At 55.6% G+C, this 17,302-nt stretch overlaps 1 protein-coding gene across 1 annotated transcript in view; it reads right to left on the bottom strand.

Annotated features, from left to right (window-relative positions):
- Nucleotides 1–4,222: 4,222 nt before the first annotated feature.
- P2RY6 (pyrimidinergic receptor P2Y6) overlaps nucleotides 4,223–17,302 on the bottom strand; it is a 35,302-nt gene continuing 22,222 nt past the window's right edge. Inside the window, exons 2-4 of the mRNA XM_014790295.2 lie at nucleotides 6,963–7,027; nucleotides 6,310–6,371; nucleotides 4,223–5,635 (exon numbers count right to left, since the gene is read on the bottom strand). Of these exons, the coding sequence (XP_014645781.1) occupies nucleotides 4,615–5,601 (987 nt within the window). The 5' untranslated portion in view covers nucleotides 5,602–5,635; nucleotides 6,310–6,371; nucleotides 6,963–7,027 and the 3' untranslated portion in view covers nucleotides 4,223–4,614. The remainder of the gene's footprint in view (nucleotides 5,636–6,309; nucleotides 6,372–6,962; nucleotides 7,028–17,302) is intronic.

The following is a 17,302-nucleotide window of genomic DNA, read 5'->3' as shown; positions in this document are numbered from 1 at the left end:
CCTAGAACCCGCAGAGCCCGGCCAGTGGCCATGGCTGTCATTGTTGTGGCTCCCTGGGCTGGCACCAAGCCTTTTCCCCTCTAGCCCTTCCAACCCTCCAGCCTCCTCTCAGGCCACAACCCTTCTTATCCTTCCTCCAGCAGCCTCCACGCCTTTGCCTGTGCGGTTCCCTCCTCAGGAACACCCTTACCCTCTCTCCTTCAGTCTAATTACATCCATCCTTCAAGACCCAGCTGCACTGCTCCATCTCCCAGGAAGTCTTCCCCAACCCGCGGAAGAATTGCTTAGGACCCTCACCACCCTCCACCTCCACACCCATCTGTGTCCCCTCTGTCTCCTACCCTGGCAAGCAGACATCCCAGGGTGAGCCCCCATGCTCCTCCATCGCTGAGTGTGCTCTAGGTGAAAGTGAGGAGGGAGGGGGCCGGCCCAGTGGCACAAGTGGTTAAGTGCGCGCTCCGCTGCGGTGGCCCAGGTTCGCTGGTTTGGATCCCGGGTGCACACCGACGCACTGCTTGTTAAGCCATGCTGTGGTGGCGTCCCATATAAAGTAGAGGAAGATGAGCACAGATGTTAGCCCAGGGCCACTCTTCCTCAGCAAAAAGAGGAGGATTGGCATGGATGTTAGCAGGGCTGGTCCTCCTCACGCACAAAAAAAAAAGTGAGGAGGGAGAAGGGGGGCGTGGAGAGGAGGAAAGAGACAGAAGGAGGGAGAAAGGAAGGGGGAATTCAAGCTCCCCAAATAGCACTTGGATTCCCTGGTACTGGCATTTTCCTTATAGGAACAGATGAGGCTCATGGATTATGGCCCTTGTTCTCAAAAAGATGTGCTGAGTTTTTTGTCTTAAAAGACTGGCTGCGGGCCGGCTCCGTGGCTTAGCGGTTAAGTGCGCGCGCTCTGATGCTGGCGGCCCGGGTTCGGATCCCGGGCGCGCCCCAAGGCACCGCTTCTCCGTCCAGCGCGAGGCTGAGTCCCACGTACAGCAACTAGAAGGATGTGAACCTATGACATACAACTATCTGCTGGGGCTTTGGGGGGAAAAAAGTGAATAAATAAAATCTTTAAAAAAAAAAAAAAAAAAAAAAAAAAAGACTGGCTGCCTCCCAACTGAAGGAGAAAGAGAAATCATTGCAACCCTCTGCTCAAAGGCTCTTGTTTAGAAACCTCCCATGTCGGGCCGGCCCATGGTGTAGCGGTTAAGCGTGCACGCTCTGCTGCTGGTGGCCCAGGTTCGGAACCCCGGGAGTGCACCAAGGCACCGCTTGTCAGGCCATGCTGTGGCGGCGTCCCATATAAAGTGGAGGAAGATGGGCACAGATGTTAGCCCAGGGCCAGTCTTCCTCAGCAAAAAGAGGAGGATTGGCATGGATGTTAGCTCAGGGCTGATCTTCCTTACAGGGAAAAAAAAAAAAAAAGAAACCTCCCATGTCTATTCCCAGAGACAGACCCCGGAGGCACTTGTGTGCACAAAAGGCAAAATCACTGTAACAGTAACATTCATGGCATGCTTATTGGGTTCCAGGTATTGTTCTAAGTGCTCTGCACATGTTAATTGAATCCTCACAACAACTTTACAAGATAGGTGTCATCATTGTTCTCATTTTAGAGTTAGGGAAGTTAAGGTACGGAGAGAGTAAATAACTTGCCCAGAGTAACACACCTAGTACACACCCGGGTGATCGGCTCTGGAGTCTGGACCCTCAGGCTATTCCGCCTCTCAAAGGGAAGCTGGGAATGAATTATCTATGGCCCACACTTTCCACTCTTGGAAAGGTAACCAAGAGGTCACAGTTGTCAGCAGTCTGCTGGGACAGTCGTCTGGGACTCTCTACAGGGCTCAGCCCGGGCTGTGGGCAGAGGACCTCTGCCTCATGCCCCCCCACTCCCCCAGGACAGGCAACTGAAGAGTGTGCTCTCAGACTCGGAACAAGATGGGGGGTGGGTAACAGCTGTACTGCCTGGCATGGCCTGGCATCGGATAGGGAACAAGATCCAGTCTCTGTCTTCTGACGTCCCCACACGTCTCCCTCACTGTGACTCAAAGAATCAAAGCTCCTTCTGTCCAAATTGTCAGCCCCTCCAGCAAGGGCTGGAGGAATGGATTCCCAAGATGGGTTGGGCCTGGTTTCCCCACTTCCTCCACAGGCTGCGAGCACACCTCTGACATTACTGTGGAGTTTAACCCTGCTGCACCCTCTCTGAATGCCTCCATTGCCTGCCAACCTTGAAGATTAGGCAGGGCTAAGAGAAAAATATTAAGTTATACAGTCCTTCCTTCCTGCCCCGTCCCTCTGCCCTTCCCTCCCCTCCTTCTGCCTTCTAAGGAGGAAGACTTGGCTATCACCAGTTCTGTCGCCCCCCTCCCATCTGTGTGGTAAATCAGCAGCCAAGGCCAGACCAGATTGTTCTACGGAGGAAAACTGAGATCTGGGAGGAGGGAATAAGGCCTGGAGGAGAAGTGAGGGGGGATGGGGCAGGGTAGGGGGAGAGGAGGGAAAAGAGCAGAGAGGGGAGGAGCTGCAGAGGCGGGGCTGAAAGGAGAGGCCCAGAGGAGAGCAGGTGCCTCCATATGAGATGGCCTCCAGGCAGCCTTCCAGGTACCCACAGGCCAGACGGAGCTGAGTGGGCAGGGGTGGAACCCAGCAGGACCACTCTGTCATGAGGCCAGTTGGCAGGCTCCTGGCCATGGGACCTCCCTGTAGAGGCCTCCTGGTGGCCCTGGGGGTGGCCCTGAGTCTCCTCAAGTTGCTGACTTCTCCTTTAAGAATGAGTCTCCTCAAGTTGCTGACTTCTCCTTTAAGAATGAAGCAATGATGGGCTGGCCCTGTGGCAGAAGCAGTTAAGTGTGCATGCTCCACTTGGGTGGCCCGGGGTTCGCAGGTTGGGATCCTGGGCGTGCACCGACGCACCGCTTGTCAAGCCATGCTGTGGCAGCATCCCATATAAAGTAGAGGAAGATGGGCATGGATGTTAGCACAGGGCCAATCTTCCTCAGCGGAAAAAAAAAAAAGAGGAGGATTGGCATTGGATGTTAGCACAGGGCTGGTCTTCCTCACAAAAAAAAAAAAAAAAAGAATGAAGCAATGTTGAAGGGCTATTCCCCCTCACTAGGGGGGCCTGGTGGAGGTGTCCCCAAGCCTGAAAGAGGCACATTTGAAGAGGTGGGTGGGGGAGAGGTGGGGTCTGGGGCTCTTCCTGGCGTTTAATGCTCCCATCCCACCCAGCTTAATTTCTTGCCACCCCACTTCACCCACCCACCCCCTGGGGCTTAACTGAAACTCACTGTGCTTTACAGCCAGGCTCAGCGCATCTCCTCTGGGTTTTGTACACACAGTGCCTTCCACCACGAGCAGCATCCTCCTCTGCCTTTTGGATTCCTCTCCAGTTCAAGCCCCACCTCTTCTAAGAAGCATTCCCTGATTCCCCCCTCCGTTCCCTGATTCCCCCCTCCGCTGAGCCCCCACAGCCTGGAGCATCTGGCCCACTCTTGCCATTGTCTGGAGGGTGGCCATGGGACAGCTCTTGTTTTCTCAGCTTTTGCACACAGGAAGCCACAGTGCTCTCCACCCCAGCTCTCTGCCTATCTGCCCCAGGGCAGAGCCTAGCACAGGGCTGGTCCAGGCTGCACTAAAGTGCTCCCCACTTCCATTTGTGGAGCTCCCACTCAGATGTTGAACCATCAACATCTGGTTCAGATGGTTCCTCCTCAGAGAGGTCTTTCCTGACTCCTTGGACTGGGTCATGGGCATCCTCTGGGCAGCCCTTCCCTCCAGCCATGCTTCTTTTTTTTTTTTTAATTTTTATTTATTTATTTTTCCCCCAAAGCCCCAGTAGATAGTTGTATGTCATAGCTGCACATCCTTCTAGTTGCTGTATGTGGGATGCAGCCTCACCATGGCTGGAGAAGCGGTGCGTCAGTGCGCGCCCGGGATCTGAACCCGGGCCGCCAGTAGCGGAGCGCGCGCACTTAACTGCTAAGCCACGGGGCCGGCCCCACCATGCTTCCTTCTGTCACAGCCCTGACATCCCTGTCTCAGTGTCTGTACCTACATAGTTGGGAGCCTGTATGGGGCAGGGCTGGGGCTGGTTCTTCTGGACCCCTAGAACCAACCCACGCCTGAGCACAAAGAGTCAGTAAATGTTTGCTGAATGAACGGAATGTCACATACCCCCCAGAGAGCTCATATTCATCCCTCAAAACCCACCTCAAATGCCCCTTCCCAGAAGCTCTCACTGCCCCCTCTCATCTTCCCTCACTCCCTTCATTGGTGACTCCAATGCGTGCAGCATACTCCTCCATGACAGTACATGTCACACTATATTTTTGTGAGCAACTTGACATGGCTTCCCCAACTCTCCATGGTTGACTGGGACCTTCTGGAGAGCTAGGCCCAGGCCTGTCTGTCTCTGTGCCCACAGGGCCTGGTCCAGAGAAAGGGCTCAATGAATAATTGTTGGTGAGATTTTGGGGTCTGTGGGGGACCTCACTCCATTCCCAGCTGAGCTAAGCTCTAATTCTCTGCATAGTTTGGGGTTGATGGGGCTTCTGGTACCCCGGCCACAATGGCAAACACGATGGCTGCCCAGGTCCCAGGCGTCCTGCCCTGGTGGACTCAGCGACCCTGCCGCTGCCACTTGGCTGTGAGTTTCTGTAGCAGCTCATGCGGCCGCTGGCGGAACTTCTTCTGGGTGAAGTAGAAGAGGATGGGATCCAGCACACTGTTGGCACTGGCGAAGGGCCGCGTGCCTTTGTAGGCGGCTGCAAAGGCCTCCAGCACGGGGCAGGGGACGCCAGGCGTAGAGCGCACCACCAGGTAGGCTGTCTTGGTGACGTGGAAAGGCAGGAAGCTGATGGCAAAGGTGGCTGCCACCACCACAGCCATGCGGGCCGCCTTGCCACGCCGCTCCCGGGCCACAGGCTCTGCTGGGCCGTCCTGGCGGCACAGATGGCGGGCCAGGCGGCAGTAGCAGGCCAGCAGGGAGGCAAAGGGCAGCAGGAAGCCGATGACGGTGAGGGCCATGCCGTAGGGCATGTAGTGGCTGGCCAGGGCGGGCGGGCTCAGGTCGTAGCAGACGGTCCGGTTCCGTTGGATGCCTGTGGCAGCAAAGAAGGCTGTGGGCAAGCACTGGGTCGTCACGGCCAGCCACACGGCCCCACACACTATCCAGGCAGCCCGGCGGCCCCCACGCTTGTGCCAGAGGGCCAGAGGGTAGCAGATGCCCAGGTAGCGCTGGAAGCTGATACACGTGAGGAAGAAGATGCTGCCGTGCAGGTTGGCGTAGAAGAGGAAACGGACGAGGCGGCAGGCAAGGTCGCCGAAGGGCCAGTGGTCACCTTGGGCATAGTTGTAGATGAGCAGGGGCAGAGAGCAGGCGTACAGCAGGTCAGCCAGGGCCAGGTTCAAAGTGTACACGGCTGTGCGGGTCAGGGCCCGGCGGGACGTGAAAATCTGGGCAATGACACAGGCATTCAGCGGCAGGCCAGCTGCCAGCACCACCGAGTACACAGGTGGCAGCAGGAGTCGCTTGAAGTTCTCTTGGTAGACGCAGGTGGTGGGCGGTGAGCCCGGAGCCTGGCTTGTGCCATTGTTCCACTCCATGGCTGCCTGACCCGGCTTCCTACCTCGAGAGAGGCTGGGGAAGCAACACACAACCTGTCAGTGACCAGACTCCCTGCCCACCCAGTAGGCCCCTGTCCCTCTCTGGGCCTTGATCTTCCCACCTGAACTATTTCTGATACTCACCACCCCCAGGAGGACACACACAGCCCTCACTTCAAGGAAACCTAAAATACAATAAAGCTCAAGCTTTGGAGAAATCAGTTCACTTTCTTTCTATAATATTCATTTCCTACCAGCCTTCCTGGTGAACTTCTATTCATCCTTCAAAACCTTAGTCAAATGTCTTCTCTGTAAGTAGAGATTGATGGACTGGTTTGAATCCCAACTCTGCTACTTACTAGCTATATGACTTTGGGCTAATGAGATACCTTCTCTGAGTCTCAGTTTTCCCATCTGAAAAATGGGGGAATAATACACCACCTCTCAGGATGTCATGAGGTCAGAGGCACTAAATCATGCTATGCAGGGCTTCCCCTGGGCTCCCTGGAGTTTGGAGATTGTGGTCATGGTGGGCCTGCTTGTCTCTCTCCCCCACAGACCAGGAACCTCCTGAGGAGAAGTGCCAGGTCTGGTGCCTCTCTGTGTCTGAGAGCCCAGGTCCAGGGCAGAGAGGGCCCTGGTAACTCTCAATTGATCAACATGAACAAAATGTCCACACACTGTGAGCTGACCAAGGACAGCACCCACCTCCTCAGCCTGGACTCCACCTTCCAAAGCCATGGTCCTTCTTTTGGCTGCAGTCTTCTTATCTGTAAAATGGGGGCAGGAGGTGATTCAAGAGCTCCCTGAGCCTCCTTGCACTTGACTTGAGGGTACAGAGGCTGGTCTGGCAGAGCCGCTGAAACCACAGCGCCCCCTGGTGGCTAGAGTGAAAACAGCTTCCCTGCAGGCAAATGGCTGAGGGACCAAGCACGCCCACAGCTGACTTGACAGAGAGGGAAATCCAGCCACAGTGAGGGACAGTGATTTCTCAGTCTTACTCAGTGAATTGGAGGCAGAGCCAGAACCAGAACCCAACTGCCTGACTCAGAGGAGGAAACCTAGTGTAGCCTGTGGACATGGAATGTAGAGGTACATTCAGAGTTAGGCAGACCTGGCTCAAATCCCGGCTCCCCTTCCTCCATGCTGTTCAACCCAGGGCATGTCACTTGCCTTTTCTGGGCCTGTGTCCTCATCAGTAAAATGTGTCACAGGCCTGACATGCAGCAGGTGCTTAACAAATGCCATGCCATGCCACTGTATCCTATACCTTGTCCTTCCACTCATCACTTCAGGCTGGGTTTTGGGGGAACCAGCAGAACAAATGCCTTAAGGGATAGGTCTGACTTCTTGGCACTCACCTCCAAATCGGCATTTCCACATTTACTGGTATCCAGGGAGAATTCACAACTTAAATCCAATGGACCTGTAAGGCAAAGCCTTTGAGATAGTGAGTCAAATCCTCCCCTCTTCCTATTTTACAGATGGGAGAAACTGAGGCCCAGAAAAAAGATGAAGTCCTGCAAATGCACTCAGAGGGAGATAGAAGGTTGAGTCCAAGTATATGGGCTCTGGCCCAAATGCCCAGGTTCAAATCCCAGCTTTGCCACATGTGAGCTGTGTGGCCTTAGGCTCATTACTGAACCTCTGTGCCTCAGTTTCTCCATCTATAAAATGGGGTCATATAGTGCCTGCCTCACAGGGTTGTTGTGAGGATCAGTGCCTGGCACAGGCCAAGCGTTAGCTGTTCTTAATGTGACTATACCTGCTAAGTAAAGTTATGAGAGTTTAAAAAGTTATAGCAGAGCAAAACATAACTCCCCAAACTAATTCTCCCAACCCAAAATTGGATTTTGATGAAAATATTTTACCCGGGTTCTGGGCAACTGCATAACAATGACGTTTGGATTCCCTAGTCTGCCTCCCACATGCCGCCTCAGCTTTAGTTATCAAAGGTTCTTCGCGGGGCTTCAGCTCATGTGCTGGGAGATGCCAGCTCACCAGTTAGGCTGAGGGGGAGGCCAGAGGAGGACACAGGGCAGTCCCCCCATTGTAGCCAGGAAACCAACATTAGTACAGGCAAGAGAAAGTTCCTTGACTCATCTCTTCATTTGTTCAGTCTGGTTTTCATTCGTGAATTCATTCATTCTCTTGTTTCACATGCCAGGCCTTTTATGGGTACTTGCTGCCTGCTGGATGCATGACACAGTATATAGACATGGATGTAGAGAGATACACACATACACAGACATACTCATACACATGTACTTATACATGTGCTAGTCTGAGCCGGGAGACCAGGGTGAGCCATAGGAGAGAAGACACTTTTCACGGAGGATGAAGGATGGAGCAAGACCCTGATGGTTGAGGAGGATTTCCCTGGGTGGAGAGGGGTGTGAGGACCCTTGGGGTGTCCCAGCTGGGGAGAAAGGTGGAGCAGGCAGGGCCGGGAGGAGAGCAGCCTGCTAGGCAGAGGGTCATGGTGAGGGGAGGAAGCGAGTAGAAGGAACAGTGCTGTGCCCCTGAACCCTCTTTTGGGAGACCTATCGCTCTCAGACACCACCCCAAGAGAGAGTCCTCAGCCTCAGGTGACTGGAGACTCCACTCCCTGGTGAGACTGGTCCTCTTGGAAGGAGGCAGGGGATGCACAACGGGATCAGGGCACACCTTCAGGTCCCCTCCAGAAAAGGCAGGCCTGGCTGTCACCCTGGCTCCCTCATCTGCTCTGCCTTCTGAGGACCTAGGGCGGGTGAGCTGGTCTCCCAGTTCCCGGCAGGAGCTGGTCCCGAGGCAGGGCTGGCTTGGCCCCCATCTCCAGGCAGTAGCTGACATTCGCTCCCTCCAGCTCTCACGTCTGTCCCCCGCTGTTGGGCCCTGAGCCCTGGACCAGTTCAGAGCCCAGCCTCTTCCTGGGCTCCAGCCACTCTGCCCGTGGTGGGGGGCTTTCTAACAGTGGCTCTGACTGTATCCTTCCCTGCATCCCTCTGCCCTTTGGGGAAAAGCTCAAACCCCTGTCCTGACATTCAAGCTCCCTGCAGGGCCCTCCAGCCTCATCTGAAGTACCCCAGCTCCCTCCACTTGCCCCGTCCTCTCTTGCTACACTGTTCCCAAGACACCGAGACTGCCACACAGCCATTCTCAGTCAGAGAGGCAGACCTGGCCTCCTCATCTTTGCTGTTCCCTTCACACAAATCGCCATTCAACCATCTCTGTTCATCAAAACCCTAAGTGTCCATCAAGCTCCAGACCCCATCTTGCTTCTTCACTTTCTGATTCCCCATCTGGGTGGAGTCCCTTCCTCTGGGCCCCCTAACTCTGCGGACCTCCTTTCAGTCAGTGCTGGATCCAGCCTGCCTGCCCCAGCTCACGCTTCCTTGTGTCCGGACCCCCACCCCCACCCCACACTGGCCCAGGGCCCGAGACGCACCAACACTCACATGCAGCCTCCTGTCCCCAAAGTGCCTTGGTAGCCCAAGTGCGATGGGGCAGGGGGAAGCCAGACACCAGGCTCCCCACTGTCCTGCCCTCAGCCCAGGCTGCAACACCTTCAAGGGAGGGCTTCCTCTGTTTCCTGGCAGGGCTATCTCTGACTGAAATAGCTCCTGCGGGGGCCACCCCCAACACCAAGGCCTGGCGGAAACTGAGCCTAAAGGAGCAAGGAGGCGGAGAAAAGGTCTCCTTCTCGGAACCATCCCCCACCCCCCAGCCCAGGAAAGAGGGTGATGAGAGAGACGTGGGGGAGGACCAGAGGCTGCTGGTCAAAGGCCAGCCCCACAGACCCAGCAGCTTGCTTTCTCCGCAGCCCTCTCTCAGTCTTCTCATCTGTCAAGTGGGCAGGTGGGTGATTAACCAGCTTTGGGCTCCTCCTTTAGCGGTAGCACCCAGAGCCATCTTCCCAGTCACTTACCCCTCCTTTCTTCATTCATTCAGTAGTCATTCCCCGATGTGTCCATCCTGCCATGTGGCAATCCACTGATATGCTCACTTCTTCAGCCACCTTCTCCCTCCCTCCTTCCCTCTCTTGCTTTTCTCCACAAGCTTTTATTGAGCAACTACGATACACCATCAGATCCTTCCACATTCTCCCCCTTAGCAGTCACTGTCCCATTCCACATGGCAGGCCCAGAGCTCACTAGGAGTGATGGGCGTAGGTTGTGGGGACAGAGGTGACATCCCTAAGAACTCACCTGAGTGAGATTCTCCCTGCCTGTGCCAAGCCCTCCACCGACCCCTCCTCACCCCCGAACCAGGACTCAGAGCTGTTCGGATGACCAGAGGAGGAGAGGCGGCTCCACATTGTCCCGAGGAGGCCAGCTCCAGTGTGGAGGAGCATCTGGGAGGGTGACCTAGAGGAGGCGGGCTTGGATTTGGAGCAGCTGAGGCAACTAGGGGAGGGGGGCAGCGTGGTGCCGGGAAGGAACACTGCCCTGGGGTTGGAGGCCCAGATTCTTGTCCTACCTTGGCCTCTACTCACTGTGTGACTCTGGAAAGCCCCTCGCCCTCTCTGAGCCTCTTTGGTGGGATGTGGCCACACTGGCCACCAGCATGTTGTGAGGATGAACTGCCAAAGGGTGGGAGGACCCTTTTGACCCTGTAAGGTGTAAGCACTGACCTCACCCCCAAACCCATTTTATAGGCAAGTGGATTGAGGAACCGAGTCGGGGCCAAAAGTTTGGGCCAAACTGAGAAAACTCAGGTTTGAACTGCTGGTAAACACTTGGTCAGTAACGCATGGATTGGGCACCTACTGCTTATTCAGGTTTGTGCTAGAAGGTCGTTTGTGCCAGCTGAGAGTGTGGACCTTCTGGTCCGAATTGAGCTGTGCTAGGGCCCAGGAGGGCAAGGAGGCCTGGCCTTCAGTCCAGCAGCCAGGCCTCTGCTGGGTTCCCAAGACAACCCCCTGTGGTCACCTCCACCAGGGTGTCTGTCCCGAGAATGAGAGCAGCTCCGAGGGCTTCCTGGGGGTGTCAGCCCCAGAGCAGGGCTTGAGTCCCAGTTCCTGCCATCTGGGTGGGGCCCAGGAGGGAGAGCTCAGGTGTTAGGGGTCATGGGTTCACCTGGGAGGGAGTGACCTGGAAGGACTCCTAGAAAAGGCATGTCTGTTGCTGGGCCTTAAAGGGCCAGGGGGACTTGGACACATAAAAACAATGAAGAGGGCCTCCCAGGCAGGAGGCACGGAGGTGGGGAATCAGCCTACCCTGTGTGAGAAAAGAAGAATAAACGTTGTAGCCAGAGCATGGGATGAGTTGTGCAAAGAGAAGAGGGGGCCAGATGGGACACCTGAGGGGGCTGGCCCACCATAAAACCTCCAAGCAGAGCCCCAGCGCCACTGCCCTGCCCCCAAGCCTGTCAGGGCTCCCAGGCCCAGCCTCATCCTCTCCACCAGGCTATCCAGACCCTGTGTCTGTGTGCATGCTGTTCTCTCTGCCTGGGATGCTTTTACCCCACCTTCTCCAAATACTTCCTACTTATCCTTCCTGCAGTTTTCTCTTCGGTAAGACGAGAATGATCATTGGGACCTACCACACAGGCTGTTGTAAGAACTAGATGAAACCATGTATGTGAGGTGCCCTGGCACACAGTAGGCACTCAATAAACTTTTGTTAACTGAATGAATCAATTCCAGGCCCAGCCTGAATGCCCTCCCTTTGGGCTTCCTCAGTCCTCCACAGTCTCCGTGAATTCCCGGGACCTCAGCACCAGGCACCATCTCTTAACTGCCCATCCTGGGCCAGATATTTTATCTGCAGTTCTGCACGGGTGGAGGGGGGATTATTCTCTCCCTTTCACAGATAAAGGAACTAAGACTCAGGAAGGGCCAGTGAGTTTCCCAAGGTGTCCCAGACAGGTGGCGTTTCAACACGGATTTGTTCCCCCCAAATCCACGCCTAGATGCTCAAGCCAGGGAATTCCCAGGGAGTGTGTCTTCCCTGCACTGATGGCCTTTGGCCATGAGATGGCGCCAGCACACTGCCAGGGCCGGCCCGCCTGGCACATTGAGACAGCTGCCCAGGGGCAACGCGGCCTCCCTGCAGGGGCCTCCCCTCTGGGGCTGGCACTGAGCAACCTCGGGACTGTTTCCAGCCTCTGTTCCTCCTGACCCATCCTCCCTAGCCTTTCTCCTACTCATCGTTCCCAGATGAGCTCAAACCCTTGTTCTCAGATCCTCACCTGGTCCACGTGGCTCATAGGAGACGCTGGGGACATTGGCAGGGTGACAGGGCCAGCACTGAACCCTGTCCCTCTGAGGGAGAGGCCCAGGAGTGTTGCCCTGACACCAGACATCCACCGCCCATGTCTACTCCGGGTATACTATCAGCAGAAACGCTGAAGTCCCTCACCCCATAGAGGGGACAATCTCTGCCGGTTTCCTTTTTTCAATTCAGGTAACATCACATGGGGTCTGTTTACGCCTGCAGCAGAAGCAGTTCAGTTTAGACATAAGGAAGAACTGACAGGGGTTGAAGCTCCTTGGGCGGCTTGGATCCTCTGGTCTAAGGACACTCCTTTAGATGACTCTGCAGCTCCCCCACCCCCACGCCCACCCCCGCCCTGAGGCCCTCATATCTGGAAGGGATGAGGATGCCTGACGGCCAGAGGCAGGAGCTGGAAGCCTGAGTCACTGCCTGCCAGCCAGCCAGGAAAAGCCCAGACCAGGCTGAACATGGGAAGAGGCTTCTCAACCTTGGCCTTGCCTGCCTGCTGGGAAACAAGGCCTGGAAACCCCCTTGCCTGGCCCCTGGCCTGTCAGCTTAGTAGCAAGGTTACAGGATGATAGGGGTCATGACCCAGCTTCCTTCCCCTGAGGAGCCAGACAGGCTGGAATCCATCAGCAATTTGCTGTGTGACCTAGGTCCAGCCACCTACCTCTCTGAGCCTGAGTAGCCACCTGACGAACAGGGCTAGTCATGGTGCCTACCTTACTTTTAGGCTACCTACCTTTAGACCTAGAGGGTCATTATGCCCTCTGTGCTCCAGTCACCAACCCATCCTGACCCTAGGCCACATGTAGCACGGGGGCGCCCTGGAGCCCACCTCAGGCCAGCCTGAGGCCAGGTTCCTGATGCCAGTGTCTCCCAGGCGCCCAGAGGACAGACAGCAGGGTGCAGAGCCAACCCCTCCTGGAGGAGTTTCGGTTTCACCTATGATATCAGGCTGCCCACAAAAGCAGGCACACCTGGCAGGAGGAAGGCACAGGGAGGGCAGGAAACCTGATTTCTCTTCTCTTTTCCCACTTCCCCTTCTCCCCTCCCGCTCAACAGCAATTAAAGCTGGAACTGAAACAGCCATTCTGAGTGCAAGGAAGGGGAAGCTGTAGCTTTGGGGAATTGGGGGCTTGAGGCTGCTGCTTTTAGTTTCTCTCTGGCTGAGCAAAGAGGGAACTTGCATCTCCTCATCTCTCGTGTGCACCAGGCCCCGCTGCCCATCAGTGAGCTGACGTAATCCCCACCAGGCTGGACAGATATTTTTATTGGGCATTGACTGTGCACCAAGCACTGTGCAAAATTCCTTTACATGCCGTATCTCGTGTACTCTGCACAGTTACCATCTCCACTTTACAGATGAGAAGGCTGAGGCCTGGCAGAGTTAGCAAGAGGTTCTGTCTTGGGAATGTAAAAGAAGAGGTCGGAGATGGGGGTGGCCCTGGTGGGCACACAGCTGGGAAGTCACAGGGCAGCCTCGGGAACTGGGGGAGAGCACAGGGGCCCAGGGGGCAGCAGCAACCAGGCAGCCCTGACGGCAGAGGAGGAGTCCATGGTGTCCATGCTCGTGGGGCTGCAGCACCCCCCACCAGGGCTCGGGGAGATCCCAGTACCTTCCAATAAACCCTCTTCCTCTGGAGCTAGTATGGGGGAGTGGGTCTCTGTTCCTGCCTGTCCCATTTTTTTTTAACCTCCCTATGGAGGTGCCACTTGGATCTCCCTTCCAGACAGAACCTGCTCTTTGGCTGCAAGGAGTGCAGTTGGCTGGCAGCCTTCTTTGGTGCCTTCAGGACCTGCCTATCCTCCAGATAACCGGTCTCCAGTCTGCTGGGAAGAGATGGTCCAGGTCCAGCCATCTGGCCTGCCCTATAGACAGTCATTGTTCTGCTCCTCTGTAGTTTCTTCCTACCCAGTTCCCAGCCCCCCTTTCATGATGACAGCCCTGTCTCCGGTTTTTCCTTTGGGGGATTCCCTCCTTCTTCTCCTGCAGTCTTGAGGATCTGGGAGAGGTGGGCCTGTGACCTAGCCCTGCCAAGGAGAGAAGAGTGGGTTCCTCAGGACCCACAACTGGCAAGCTTCACTGGGTCAATTCTGGAGCTTTGGCTGGAACATTGGGAAGGAGACAGGTTTTCCACTGGGTTGGTATGGTATGAAGCTGGTATGAAGTGAGCCTGGAGCTGCTGGAGCCAGGTGAGCTATGTGCCAGGCACTGTCCTAGGCACTGAAGATACTACCACCAGGGAGGAGACTGTCCAAAATAAAGCCAAAGGATGGCAGAGTTGGGAGATGGGAACACCAGGTTCCTGAGAACACCATTGAGCACCTGATTCCAGCTGTGCCTGAAGCTTTACCTTCCACTGGACTTTTTGGTGATGTGAGCTGATAAATTCCCTTTTTACCTCAGTCCATTTGACCTAGGATTCTGTCACTTGAAATCAGGAGTCCTGCCTGTAGACCTGCACCCCCATGCCTCCCCTCTCCTCTCTCCATAGCCCATGTTCACAGCTTTGGTCCTGGAACCCTAACATCCCTGCAGGGGAGGCTGGGACTGGCCATGTACCTGGAGGCCACCAGCAAAGGGGCCGGTGGGACTGAGGGACTGTCAGGTCAAGTCTGATCCCCAGAGGGGCAGCCAGGGAAGCCCCCCAGTTCATGTCCCATGAGGAGCCTCTTCCTCCATCAGCTCCCAGAGTAACCACTATGTCATCTCAGTAGCTCCTGGGCAGGAACCTGGAACGCTGGAAACCCAGGTTGCAGTCCTAGATTCATCTTCCACTTGCTGTGTGGCCCTGGGGAGGTCACTTCACCTCCCTGAGCCTCATTTTCCTGAGCTCTTTCACTGCTAGTTTCTTGGCTCTTCAGCAGGTGCCCCCCACTGAGCTGCGTGCTTTTGCTGCAGGATCTCCTTTGCGCTGACAACAGCCCTGTGGGGTGGCTTGTGTTATCCCCATTTTACAGACAAGGAAACAGGCTCAGAGAAGGCTGGAGATTTGCCCAAGGTGACCCAGTGAGTCAGTGGTGAGCCAGGACTAGGACACAGATCTGACTAATGATAAAATCTGTGCTCAGGAAGAGAGGGGACATTTCCCTGTGGGAAAACTGCGGTCAGACAGATTAGGAACTTGCCCAAAGTGCACAGTAAATTCTCCATGCCACCCTGCCTCTCAGGAACACCGTGGCCTGAGACAGGACAAAGAAATGGGGGCGGGGAGTCAGGGCAGAAAAGAAGACCAGCCCAAGGGTCAATATCAGCCAGACTCCCTCCCGTCTCTGACTTTGTTAGGAAGTGGGGACAAGGTCGGCTTTGCCTTTGGGGCCTCAGAGACCAGCACAGGCTCCAGCTCCCAAGAGGCATTGGGAAATGTGGAATGACTGGACCCAGTCTGTAAAGATGAGCCACAGGGCTCTGTCCTTGGTGCTGCCAGGCTCAATAAAAATTATAAAAAATCTTTGTCTTGGCTTATGACAGAGATTTGTCAGGGGAAGGTAATGGCTGCAGAAATAGCTCCTCTGAGCCTGCCAGGGTCCCCCAGGCCCTGACCCTCAGGAAGGGCAGATCACCAACACTGCCAGAGTGTTTATTGTGGGTTATGGTCCTGCCCATTTCACAGACAGACACTGAGGCCCCAAAGGTAGGCAGTTTTGTCCATAGCTCTCACAGGTAAGGTCTGGGTGTGGAGGAAGCCTCAAAGAACCCCTCACCTCCCATGAAAGGCAGACCCCTGCCTTGGCCCTGCCCTGACCATCCCAGCACCTGAGCCCACCGGGCAGAGACAAGACACCCAAGTGGACCCCAGAGCCCAGGGGTCAATGACATAGCTCTGAGTTCTGGACCCTCAGGGCCAGGGAGGCCTTAAGAGCATCTGACCCAGAGCTCTCCCCAACCCCTCAGAGAAGGAGGCTCCCTGACGTCTCTTTGACAGGGCTTGTCTGGCCCCTGCTTGCATACTTCCCGTGACAGGGAGCTCACTCCTTCTGTTCCAGGCCGCTGCATTCCACCTTGAGAAAGCTCACTGAAGATGTGCTTTGTCACACCAAGCCCCAAGATCTGCTCCTAGTCACAACCTCCCTTTCCCAGTCTGGCCTATCTCTGGGGTCACAGACTGGGCTGCCCCCAAGCCCCGGGCCTGGGAGGAGGAGAGCAAAGTCAGAGCTACCGCCTGGCTCAGGGTGTAATGTGGGGGGTCAGCAGGTGACACAGGAGGTCCCTGCTGCGGGCACACTGTTGCACGTGGAGAGTGTGTGAAGAACACAGGACAGACCTCACCTCCTCCAGGTGCTCACTCAAATGATACCTTCTCTATGCAGCCTTCCCCCACGGCTCCAGCTAAAATCGCCACCCCCACCCCGCACACTCGTGCTTCCTACTCCCCTTCTCTGTTGCGTTTCTCCTTAGCATTTATCATCAGACTATTTAATTTATTTGTTTCTATTGTCTGTCTCTCCCCACCAGAACATAAACTCCACCAGGGTAAAGTTTCATGTTTTATTCACTACTGCATCTCCAGTGCCTTAGACAGTGCCTGGCACATAGTTGGTACTCAATAAGTATTTGCTGAATGAATGGATGGATGGATGGATGGATGGATGGATGGATGGATGAATGAATTTCTAGGGGTGGCTCAAGAATATCTACACAGAGAGGACTTAGGGGCAGAAGTCTGACTGGGGGCTTAGCTAACCTGGCTTGAGGCTATGTGTGTATTGTAAGCTGCAGTTTGCACTTTCCGTATGTGTTTACTGGGGATGGCGGGCTGATAGAGACCTGCAACTCCGCCTTGAGGCTGCCTATATCTGGCTGTGTGTGGGAGATTCAGGCTGTGAACAGTCCCCACTGAGAAGGGTGAACAGGACATGGCCTGGTGGGCCTGGGCTGCCTGCTTCTCCCTCCTGCCCTTCTGAGGTCGTCCCTGTCACTCTCACCTCCCAGATCTTCATCTACCCCACCCCCACACTGGCCCTGCTCCACCCTGCTCGCCTCCCAGCCTCCCAGCCTGCATACCACCACTCCCTCTACACTGGAGCCTCTGATTTTGAGGTCCCCAGCACCGGGGGCCAGCATCTTCCTTCCCTCTCTCCCTTCCCTTGCTAGCCTGGACCTCTATCCCAGGATCCCTGATTCCTGTGAACACAGCCAGTCCATTCATATCCCTCATTCCTGGCACCATCAGACTGCTCCATCCTGCACTGTGGAGCTGAGCGTGGTTGGAGGACGTGACTCAGCCGAGGGCACTGGAGCCCCACAGACCGGGTCATCCCCCCACTTGGCTGGATCCCCAACCTTCTGCCTGTGCTGGGGCAGCCTCTCTGCCCTCTCTTCCAAGCCCTTGCCCCATCTTTCTTGTCAGCCCTACACCCTCAACCCCAATGTCCTCACCTCCTCCCTCGGAGCAGAGAGCCCCGTCTGAGGGGCATCCTTCAACTTCCTGGCCACCTAAATAAACCCTGTCTCCCCCTCTCTCCTCATTCCTCCTCCTCGGGCCACCTGTGCCCCAGGC

The sequence above is a fragment of the Ceratotherium simum genome, chromosome 7 (assembly GCF_057802395.1).
Source record: "Ceratotherium simum simum isolate JZ-2026a chromosome 7, ASM5780239v1, whole genome shotgun sequence".
NCBI classification, from domain to species: domain Eukaryota; kingdom Metazoa; phylum Chordata; class Mammalia; order Perissodactyla; family Rhinocerotidae; genus Ceratotherium; species Ceratotherium simum.
Note: the sequence above shows the minus strand (reverse complement) of the source record. Positions and strands in the feature narration are given on the sequence as shown.